At 40.5% G+C, this 11731-nt stretch overlaps 1 protein-coding gene across 1 annotated transcript; it reads left to right on the top strand.

Moving 5' to 3' along the window:
- Positions 1-485: 485 nt before the first annotated feature.
- Positions 486-6979, top strand: calm2b (calmodulin 2b, (phosphorylase kinase, delta)). Its single transcript, XM_020511349.2, has 6 exons — positions 486-622; positions 2571-2601; positions 3775-3918; positions 4000-4106; positions 4911-5046; positions 6316-6979. The coding sequence occupies exons 1-6, from the start codon at positions 620-622 to the stop codon at positions 6342-6344; spliced, it is 450 nt and encodes a 149-aa protein (XP_020366938.1). The 5' UTR covers positions 486-619; the 3' UTR covers positions 6345-6979.
- Positions 6980-11731: the final 4752 nt, after the last annotated feature.

Genomic DNA, 11731 nt, shown 5'->3' with positions numbered 1-11731 from the left:
TAGACCAGGCGCCCTAATGCGCCGAACCACGCCGTGCTGCGCTAAGCAACAAACCACCTCCCCCCTCCGTCCCGTCTATGTATGCGCACCGCCGATTGAAGCGCTCCGAATAACGAAGAAACTTGCAGCGCACGCCCGTCAGGCAGCAGCGCGACGCCGCCTTGCACTGACGCATTGCAGGTACGGCCCGACCAATCAGCGCTGCCGCAGAGGGACCCGAGCTGCCACCGCCACGCGGGCTGCGTCTACCTCCGCGGAAAATAATCCCCTCCCCGCCCCACCCGAGATAGAGACAACCCGGGGTGGAGAGCGAGGACGGGTCGCGTCCGTAAATCTCCGCTTCATTCTAAAGGACGCGGGGTGAGGAAATTTATTTTTAAACCTCCCCGGGAATGGTTCGGGGGTGGGGCCAAGGACCCATTCCAAGCCGATGGAGTTAGAAAGGGCGGGGCGATCGTGTGGAGCGTGGTGGGCGGGGTCTGGCGGAGGGATACGTTAGCAGAGCGGTGTTAAACAGTCGCTGTGAGCGGGGTGTTTATAGTCAGTGGTGGCAAGGGAGGAGAGAACTTGAGCCGCGGTTCAGGCGATCGGTAACCAGTTCAAAACGGTTTAAAAAAAAATGGTGAGTGCCGTTTCACCTTCCGTTGGACCTCCCTGAGGACGCGACTGGATTTATTCTTTGCTCCCTCCAGCACGTTTATTTTAGGTTTTTCCCCCCCAACACCACTCCGTTCCCGTGGATGCGACCGCAGGTGGAATTTCGGATTGGTTTTCTATCCTCCGGCTCAGGAACGTGCAGCAGGGTGGGCGAGAACCGCTGCACCACGGCCCATTTAGCCGAAGCGCCGCCCGCAAACACCCGATTAAGATTTGTTTTAGCTTTTTATTTCCTGCTCCGTTTTAATGTGCTCTGGGGGTGAGCAAAGCCATAATATATCCGGGAGTGCGGGTGGGGTTTCTTCCCCCTTTCCTCTCCTCCCTCCTTCCCCCCCCGTCAACTTCCTGTCTTTCTTTCTCTGTTCTCTCTTCCCCACCCCACCTTGTCGCTTTGGGGTGCAGGTTGTTGATGGGCAGGTAGTCACTTTTCGTCCCTTCTACCTCCGCTTCTTCCCCCGGCCGCCTCCCTTCCTCGGAAACATTTTCAGTCATTCTCTCCCGCTCAATCTTTTTGTCTTGGGGGATGGGGGTGACCTCACCTGATTCAACGCTGCCCTTTTCCTGAGCCCGGGTCCCCCCTCGCCGCCGCCCCTTTGCTTTTTTGAAGCCGCTGATTTGAGCAGGCGACGGTTTGGACCGTTAGAGCCCCGCGACGGTTTGGGAGGGTGAAGCGCGAGCCCGAGCCCGCGCGGTAACGGCTGCAGGAGGTGTGGGGGAGACCACTTCCCCTCCGCCCGTACTTAAACCCACTTCGGTGCGTCCGTGCCGAAAGTTTAATTTTCGCCGGTTCTGGCGGAGGCAGCGTTGCCTGCCCTCCCGGCCGGTGATGGCCGATTTTAAATTATCGGCACTTCCGGCTGCAGGCGCGCAGTGCAGAAAGAGGAGAGCGGCTGCTGCTGCTGGGTTTAGGATGGAAGGCTCTCCCCTCACTGGGATATACGGGGTGCCACTTGCCGTTGGAGCTCTCTATCCCTTTTGGCGTCGTTGGGATTTGAAAACCGTAGTCGTCTTCGACATTCTCTGTCTGCGTTGACTTTCGTTTATTTTGCTAAAGTCTGGGGATACGTTGTGCTCACAGGCGTTGTACACTCTGTGACCTCTTTCCGCTCCCGACTTCATTTTCTTGCGTAAGAATTGTAGTTTTTTTCCCCCAATTGCAATGGAAGGTCAATGGTTACTCAGATCACCCTAGGTGAAGGATGGCTGCTGGTTTTATGGAATTTGAGCCCTTCCCCCTGCTATTGCTGTTCGGGTAATCGCTTTTTTGATCATTACCCAATTATTGGCCGCTTATACTTTTGGATTTTTAACTTGTATGAAAGTACAATGAAACAATTGCTTTCTTTCAATATTGAATTAGGTGGCTTCTCAGAACTGACGTTTTAAATCCATGCCAATATTGCCCCTGGCCTGGTCAAATCAGTTCATTTTCAAATAAAATGCTAATTTGTCTTTGCATGTTGTAGCCACTAAATCCTGAATTTCATCATAAACGTTCCTGTTTATAAATGCTTTTAAACTGCAGGGTGAGAGCCAATAATGTGTTTCTATTAACTGTAGTGTTCCCCTTTTGAAACTTGCTACAGTTTGCAATAAAGTTGATGTCCCAGACATTTTCTGCTTTTAATGTTGGGGGCAAGGCATTGCTATTTAAGATGGTTTGCTTGGTGTGAAACTTGGTTGTTTTTGTGGCAGTATAAATTGCCTTGAGATGTGTGCCAACCCTCTAGCAAAATTACCTTGGACATCAATGGTCCTTGTAAACCTGGTGATACCTCTTTTGTAAGAAAGATTGAATGAAATTTCAGTCCTGTCCTGAAATTGAATAATTTTGGCCTAGTTGTGACTTTCCTTGCCACTTTGATTTGTAGCCTGATGTACAAATAGTGCCTAATCTGTAACTTTTTTTTTAGGCTGATCAACTAACAGAAGAGCAAATTGCTGGTAAGTATACTAAATAAAGCACTAATTATTCAGTTGAGTTTTGTTTGAAGATCTGCTTTATTTAAGGGAAGTGCACCAAGCACTTTGAAAGCCTAAGCTGTTTTAATATCAAGGAATTTGTACAAATCGATTCACTCATCTCAAAATTACAGTATGTAGAAATCTAGTGGAGCAAGTATACTTCTAAAGTTGTGGAGCTTGATCTCAATTTGAGTTGATAAGCTGCTAATTACTAGAAGAAAGTCATTGTGGATTAATTCCAAGTAAAGTTAAATTGGATCAATTTTATGTATTGCACACTTTTGAACTCTAGATATTTGCTATCTAAATGATTTCTAGTACAGCAGAACAGTGAAGTGAGTTATTGAAACATGCCTTTACACTCCTGGTTGTACTTGAGCTTTAACAATAGCAACTGTTTTCAGTAGTCTTTGTAATGCATTGGCATTACTAGCTCACTTTGGTAGAATTCTCTAGGTCCTCTAAGGAAAGAGTGAGATGGAGAAGCTCTATGCTTTTGATTTGCATTTTTATTTAGCACAAACATTTTTGTAGTTACTGTGATCATGAGGTGCTGCAGGGTACTTAAAAACCGAAAGAACTGCAGATCCTATAAATCAGAACAAACAAAAGTTGCTGGAACAGCTCAACAGAACTGGCTGCATCTGAAGAAAAAATCAGTTAATGTTTCAGGTCTGGTATTCTGAGGAAAGGTCACTGGACCTGAACCATTAATATTTTTTTCTCCAGATGCTGCGAGACCTGCTGAGCTTTTCCAGCAACTTGTTTTTGCTGCAAGGTAACACCTGGTCATTTGAGTTGGCACAATTGTCAAAATTGTGTACTGCTATTGTCAAAGTTAGATTTAGATCTTAGCAGTACTAATCTTGGTTTTGTTACCTTTATAAAACTGGTATTTTGACAATTGATTTTTAACATTAAAATGATCTTTCAATTAAAAATCTGGGAAATCTGCACTTCAGAGACTAATGAAGTAGTGATACTTGTCTCTAACAAATGACAAGGACATGATTTAAGTGACACTTGAACCTCAAGTTTAGGGTAACTATGAGCTAAATGGTTTAACATAAAATAGATGACAGTCCAAATATGTTCAATGCTTACTTCACAAGCATCCCTCTTCACATTGTTGAATTTTTCCCTTTGTTGTAGAGTTCAAAGAGGCCTTTTCACTCTTTGACAAAGATGGGGATGGCACCATAACAACAAAGGAGCTTGGGACAGTTATGAGATCTCTAGGCCAGAACCCAACTGAGGCCGAACTACAAGATATGATTAATGAGGTTGATGCTGATGGTAAGGAGTAAGAACCTTGTGTAACAGATGTTTTCAAATTGTTATGCATCTTTTGTTTACTAACATTCTGGTTTTTGGCAGGAAATGGAACAATTGACTTTCCAGAATTTCTTACAATGATGGCAAGAAAAATGAAAGATACAGATAGTGAGGAAGAAATCAGAGAAGCATTCCGAGTGTTTGATAAGGTATGGTGAACATGCTATTTCTGATTTTTAAATGCTCTTGACACTTTGCTGGGAAACAAATATTTCCTGCATTTAGATGGTGAATGGAATATTACACTTCACTGTCTGGATCAGTTCAGTGCAATTTTGTCCTAGGAAACTTGGCAAGGCCAGTGTTACTCTGCCTTGATGTAACTTGCACATAATTTTGGTCTATCCTTAACAGTAGCAAATCTGAATCCTTTACTACAGGCCAGTCAATATAAACTGCTTCACGACAAATCACTGAAGCTAGTGGACATGTATAATCTTGGTTAATGGAGGCTAGATTTAAGTTCAGGCTCCTCAAAGGAAAACTTCAGTCTACCTGAGGATATTCTAAAACACTAGCCACTGCAATGAGGAAAATGCAGCAGCCAATTTGGCAGCAATTAAAACTTCATGGCCAGTCATAAATAACCAGAAAGCTTGACTTTTGGAGGATAACATTGGCCAGTAGGGAAATTCTTGAATCCTACTGAAAGATCTGCACATCTGTGTGGACAAGGACCTCTACTTTAGCTTGCAGCTGACAGTGCCACCTCCAGAAGTATACTGCTACCTTTCATGTTATTTGGTGAAGGTCGATCTTAATTCATACCAGCCTGGACTAGGCCAACACCCAATGTTCAAACTTTTGGGCATGTTGCCACTCAGCTATGGCTTAAATACTGTCTATCCTGCAAGTTACTTCATTCCATCTCACTGGTTGTCACATTAGCTTTTTTACCTTGAGTTTAGATTGAAAATTCAAGTCTTGTCAATTAAATTTGTTTCCATCTGCAGGATGGTAATGGTTACATCAGTGCTGCAGAACTTCGTCATGTAATGACAAACCTTGGAGAAAAATTGACAGATGAAGAAGTTGATGAAATGATTAGAGAAGCAGATATTGATGGTGATGGTCAAGTGAACTATGAAGGTAGGCTTCCTGTAATCAGAAAAGTTGCCACTTTCAATAGTTTCCCTACTTCTACAAAGCTTTCTTTATCCCCAACTCTACAGCACTAAATTATTCTATCCTAAGCTTTGACTGGGGAGGCTACCAAATTTAGTAATTTTTCAGCTCTTCCTAGAATTGAGGGAGGATTCAAACATTAAGGCAAGCTGCCTGTGACACATTCCTGTGTGCATGTTTTTTTTGTTGAATGACCTTGCTGATGGAATGCTTGCTATTTATAGTGTTCATAGGTATATTGTCTAACTACATGTAATTATTGTTTGGGGTGTCATACTTGAATATTTTTCACACCCATACATTTCCCATAGACTTGAAGGTAATCACTGCTAACTTCAATTAAATGTGAAGCTCCTTTGGCACTGTCTTAGATTTCTAATGCTAAGCAGTCTTGATCTGAGAGGTTGACTCTGGGGTATGACTGATTTTAATGTTTATGCTCCTTTCTTTGGCATGGATAGAATTTAAATTTGAATGCCAGTTCATATTTGTGAATTAACATTACAAATGAGCACTTCCTTTTTATTTTGTAACTAACCCATGTTTGTGTAACAATGAACCATAAGTAACTTTTACCATGTATTTGAAAACGTACCACAAAGAATTAGGTTGAGAATCAAACCAAATCTTAAGACGGGTCTTATCAGGCAGCAGTGATAAACTTTGCAAGTGTTAAAGAAATTTAGACTTAAAAATTACTGATAAACCATATAATCTCAGGCAGTGCATTTTTTGTTTTTGTTAGTCTGACACTTAAATTGTCTTAAACTTACTGAGTGGACTGTTCTTTCTTGATAAGACTAGTCCAGAAATCGAAAGAGGCTTATTACTGAACCTCTTTAATAGCTATACATGACTGAGTTGGTTGACTAGTTTCTCCTGAATTTATTGGACCCTTGCATTTCATGTAATGGTCTTGCTGTTTTGGCTAGCTTAAATTGGTATTTGCTACATGGCTCAAATCTTAAATCTTGATAACTAAGTTGAATGGCTTCTCATGTCTAAAATAGTAACTATATAATTTGCAGCTGAAATAGCTATAGATGGGGTGTTAGCAAAGAACAATCTTAGTATTCAAAGGCTATAGGTTCAAGCACAAGTATCCAATTTAATAAGCATAGTTTCCTCCAACTTGAAGCCTCATCTAGTGACTGTTTTCTAATGTACTGCGTTCAAGAAACTAATAGAATTTTAAAGTAGGATGCCAGTTTAACAATTTCTTCTCTTTTTTAGAATTCGTACAAATGATGACTGCAAAGTGAAGATCTTGTACAGAAAACCTTTTAATTTTCTTGTAAAAAAACATTGTTTATTTGCCTTTCCTTTGTTTGTAATTTCTGTAATGTTTCTCTCCTGCCCCAACTGTCAAAGCATATGCACGTATAGTGGGTAGAGTTATAGTCCATGTTATTTTTCTTCAATATCTTGTCATTGTTTTCTGTTGCATTTGAGACAAGACTTTGGTGTAACAAAAGTTGCATGTGGCTTTATCTTGAAGTGCATCCAAGCTCTTCTACACATTCAAAGCTACATAAGAACTTGTGGTTTAATGAGGGATCATCTGGGTATGCTGCTGTGAGGAAATGGCTGACAATATCAGCATGTATTGCATTGCTGTTTAAATGCAGAGTTTTCACTCTGCGTGGAGTAAGGACAGAGCCTAAAATTTCTCAGCATTGCACTATAGCAAAACGGGTGTATCATCCAGGTACTCGTACACTAAACCTTTTTTGTATTTGCTGTTCCATTTCAAGGAAGCATTCTTGTTTTCTTACTGTGCTCTTTCAAAATTTTGTTTAGCCACTTAGTTCTTTCTGAAATCTGCTTTGGCACTGACATGCCTGAAATCCATTCCAAGTTGTATATTTTTTTCCAATAAAACTACAATTTACCCAAACTAGCTGTTCTGTTTTTGTAGTTGATATTTCATCCTTTTGTGACATCCAGTAGATTTGGAGACAATAAATTTTGTATCAGATCTTCCAGCAAATGTGTTCTGTTTGTGCCCAATCAGTCAATCAAATTATCCTTTTAGATATTGTTTTGGCTCGCAACATTTTAGCTCATCTTGGTCCAGTTTTGTGCTAATACAGTTCTTTGGATATCCAATGTTCTTATATAGCATCCACAGTTTTCAGTTTATTAAACAAAAGCAGTAATTGCTGGAAAAGCTCAAGTTTGGTAGCATCTGTGGAGAGATCAGAGTTAATACTTCAGGTCAGGTGACCCTTCCTCTCCAGAGGAACTGTTACCCTGACCTCTTTTTTCAATGAATCTTTGGTAAACTGAATAAAGAAATTTTTTGGTTGCTTATTTGCTTGTTTATAACTTCAAATCTTATTGTGAATGAAGTAGTGATATGAAAAGTTGCAAAAACTTTGAGTAAGGGCTAACTTTTACTTTGCAAATAAATTTAACTATACTAGATGCAATAGGTTGAGTTTGCATTTATTTTTAGCTTGAATACTGATTCCTTGACTGCTTGCTGCTCTGCCTTTTAATGAGCTTGCTTTTGCTAAAATGCTTAGGTAAATTTTGTATATTGACTTTTTCTTATGCAAAATGTAGAACTGCTACTTGATTTTGAAATCTTGCAGTGTTTCAAGTAAATGGTCTCCCTGCTGTGAAATTCTAGAAATATTACCCATTATCAGGTTTAAGTGCTGCATACAGGCTTTAGTAGGTTGAAGGTTAACACAAGCTGGCAAAGTACTCGTATCCTGCTTTTGGGTCTTTGGCAAAAGTTGTAACAAAACTAACTGAAGGACTTTATAGCTATGAAAATAAAGAATAATAGTTTCTCAACTTTGGGTTGCTATATAGTACTAGCTTCATTCAAACTACCATGAGCTTTCTAGGAGGACACCTCTATTTCTCAAACACTGGCACTTGCCTATGTGCTTTACCTATTTTTAAAAAGAACTCTTCCAGCAATTATCGCTCTTGTTTCTGATGCACAGCTGTAGCAGAAACTACAGCTCACAACTAAGATTAAGGCCAACTTCCATGTAAGTATAAGTTGGCCTTTATATTGCTGCAGATTTTAAATGCTCCAATTTCATAAAATTACAGATGGTACAAATGCAAAATCCACAAATCTAAAATGAATTTTTGAAATCTAATACTCAAAGGAAATTGGAATGATGATATTTTCTAGATTCCTGCCAAGAGAAAATTAAGTAACTTAATCTGAGCATTTCAACATAATTCAAATTTGTCTGCATCCAGACCATCAAGCTGATGTGATCACATACTTTCTGGATTAAAGTGTACTATAAAAGGCATTGTCAACTCCAAATTTAAGTTTGAAGAATCCATTAAGTAAATGACCATAAATGCTTAGCACATTTAGCAATATCCCTGGTTATAACTACTTGCATCCAATCTATTCTTGAACATGGCCACTTTTTTTATTCTCGGTCCCACATTAAATTCAGTTCTTTTTTTTTTTGGTAGTTAGTGATCCTGCTCCACCAGCCTTTCCAAATAGCAAATTCCAGATTGAAACTTGACATGTTTTCACCATGTATCCCTACCCTAATGATTCAACTGCATAAAACGCTTCCTCTTGTCTACTCTTAAAACCCCTCAATTTGAAGACTAGATTTGTCTCCACATTCCTTCTTCCTTAGCTTCTAGTTGCTCTGAAGCATCTGAGGTATGGCACCAGATGTATGCACTTGTTCTGTTGATTTGATGTTCTAAAGTCTTCTCTAGAAGTGGTTACTATATTTTATAGCTGATAAGTAACCACTGCTTTTATGACTATATAGCATAATGCAGTTGAATTAGTACACTAGGATTCTTTGTAGAGCCAGGTGATGCATATGTTTCAGCAACAAAAATTGGGCAAGCTCTGTCTGGCAGCATTTGTGGAGAGAAATCAGTTGAGATTTCAGGTCCAGTGACCTTTAACCAAACTTCACTGTACCCAAAACTTCAACTCACTTCTACAAAATTAGGTCTACAAAATCAAGAGGTATAGACAGGGTGGATAGCAAGAAGCTTTTTCCCCAGAGTGGGGGACTCCATTACTAGGGGTCACAATTTCAAGGTGAGGGGAAAAGTTTTAAGGGAGATATGCAGAGGGTGGTGGGTGCCTGGAACGCATTGCTAGTAGAGGTGGGCACAATAGCATCATTTAAGTTGTATCTAGACAGATACATGAATGGGCAGGGAGCAGCGGGATACAGATCTCTGGAAAATTGTGTTCGTCCAGCTCTACACCTTGTTATCTCAGATTCTCCAGCACCTGCAGTTCCTGCTATCTCTGGAAAATAGGCAACAGGTTTTGATAGAGGATCTGGATCGCAGGCTTGGAGGGCCAAAGGGCCTGTTCCTGTGCTGTAATGTTCTTTGTTCTATCTGCTGAGGTTTTCCAGCAACTTTTGTTTTTTGACTCCCAGCATCTGCCGTTCTTTTCAGTTTTCATATGCTTCATCAACTTGTCATCCTAGGTTGGCTCTTCTAAGAGACTTTTAGAAGGACTCCATAACCTTTCTGTACTTGTGCTTCCCTCTTCAAATGCATTTCCTGTTTCTACTTGACCAACTTGTCCTAAAATCTCATTGCACATTTGGCATTCTGCATCGGCACTGACTACAGAATGCTTTTTGCCTATGCGCAAGTTTATGTACAGCACCATGTTAAATTTGTAGTATCGCACTTTGCTTCACTGTTTCAATGATGCATTTGAGAACTTGAATATTTTCTCTGAATTGAAAATGGTGGCTATCTAAGACATTCCCAACTTTATTAGCAAAATTCTAATTACGGATACACTGCTTGTGAACTTGTTTAGTAGAAGTCACTGGGTGAATTTGTCTGCATTATTTGGGTTGTGCTCTTTTTTTTCTTAAAAACACTTGCTTTATAAAAGTGCCTGATCTCCTAGGAGTCAGTCATTGGGAATAGCATTTGTGTGCTAGTTTGAGGTTAATTATAGCCATTCTTGGCTCATTAAGGTTTAAAGAAGTAACTGAGACAAGTGCTGTTGTGGTGACTTGAAAGAGTGCAAATTTTGGAAAACCATCTTTTTCTATTTCTGGCAGTATGCCAACTTAAGATTTTTGGTTGTTAGCACAATCTCTGCTCTACCACTTGCTTCCACCCCTGCACCTTGTGCAAGATAACTATTGGCCTTGTAACTCAGCTAATTTTAATCTGGCTGTCAAATTTATTGAATGCTTTGTAGTGGAGATTTAATTTTGGTATAGGAACTAAGTGAATGTAGTGAAGTTAGAATATGCACTAAGTATCTCCAATTTGATGTAATATTTCTCCTAAGGGGGTGAAACATTGCAATCAATTACAATGAATCAACTCCAGTATATATTCTAACCGCTTTGTTTTAAAGTACAGCATTAAAGCCATCGTAGATGCTGGAATTCTGAACTTGGTGGAAAATACTGAAACATTAAGCAGATTAGGCCTAATACAGTAATCATGCCTTCCTCCATAGTTGCTGCTTAACATGATAGTTATGACATTGCACCTTTTTATTTTGTTCCTTTTTTTTTTTAAAAATCAACATTTGAAATTGGCCTGAGTTTTGCGTGAAGCTTGCATTTCATTGTCATAGGGTCTAGCTGTGTTTTTCACCCAATATCTCCCTATATGGTTAATTATGCTTGGGAAACATTTAATTTTCCCCTTCTGGCTATCTAACGTAACTTGCTAAAGCGTTACCTGTTCTAGATCAGAGATAGTAGGAACTGCAGATGCTGGAAAATCTGAGATAACAAGGTGTAGAGCTGGATGAACATAGCAGGCCGAGCAGGAAGGCTGACGTTTCGGGCCTTTTTCTGATGAAGGGTCTAGGCCCGAAACGTCAGCCTTCCTGCTCCTATGATGCTGCTTGGCCTGCTGTGTTCATTCAGCTCTACACCTTGTTATCCCTGTTCTAGATCAAATGCTTTCCAGCTAGCATAAGTACCTTTTTCGAAAAATATATCCAGACTGGCGACTTACCGGTTGTGCCAGAGCCCTTTACAGCCAACTAAGTACCTTTGTAGCGAAACACTTCCAAAAACAGCAGGGAAGTAAACGAGGAGCTTTGCTCGATCATTGACCGAAACAGCTGGGGAAACTCCTAGAGATAGCAAGAGCGGCAGATGCTGGAGTCAGTGTGGAGCTGGCGGACCAAAGGAGGCCAGGCAGCATTAGAGAAACGGGAAAGCTGACGTTTCGGGTCGGGACCCTTCTTCAGAAAAAGTAGGGAAATTCCCTATTCGATTTATACCTGGAATCTTCACCTCGACTGATCTTTTTTTTTTCTCTTTCAAAAGATGGTACATCTGACACTGGTGTAGTCCCGCAACGTTGTACTTGAACGTAAATCGAGATTGTGGTTTGTCTCGAGACGCGAACAGCTGACTTTAGAATTAGCAACGGGACGATATTTTGTTGTTTACGTTTGATAGGGAAAGGGAACGTGGTCTTTTTATTCGTTGTTTTGGTAACTTTATTTTTCTTACGTGCGAGACTTACTGTTGCGTGCGTAAATCGGAAGTGTGTTTTATTTTTTATCAGAGTTTGCCTGCATAAATTAATCCCAGAAATACCGCATCATCCTTCTCTCCACAGCTTAAACTATGTTCAATCTCAGCCTCCACTAGTTGGTTCTATGTCACATTGTGTATTGTGAAAT

This window comes from Rhincodon typus, chromosome 9, assembly GCF_021869965.1.
Source record: "Rhincodon typus isolate 14 chromosome 9, sRhiTyp1.1, whole genome shotgun sequence".
In the NCBI taxonomy this organism is placed as follows: domain Eukaryota; kingdom Metazoa; phylum Chordata; class Chondrichthyes; order Orectolobiformes; family Rhincodontidae; genus Rhincodon; species Rhincodon typus.
Note: the sequence above shows the minus strand (reverse complement) of the source record. Positions and strands in the feature narration are given on the sequence as shown.

Excerpts from the sequence above, each read along its gene's own strand:
- calm2b (XM_020511349.2), top strand. Across the intron at positions 4,107-4,910 it reads CATTCCGAGTGTTTGATAAG|GATGGTAATGGTTACATCAG; the intron begins GTATGGTGAACA and ends TTCCATCTGCAG. Across the intron at positions 5,047-6,315 it reads TGGTCAAGTGAACTATGAAG|AATTCGTACAAATGATGACT; the intron begins GTAGGCTTCCTG and ends TCTCTTTTTTAG.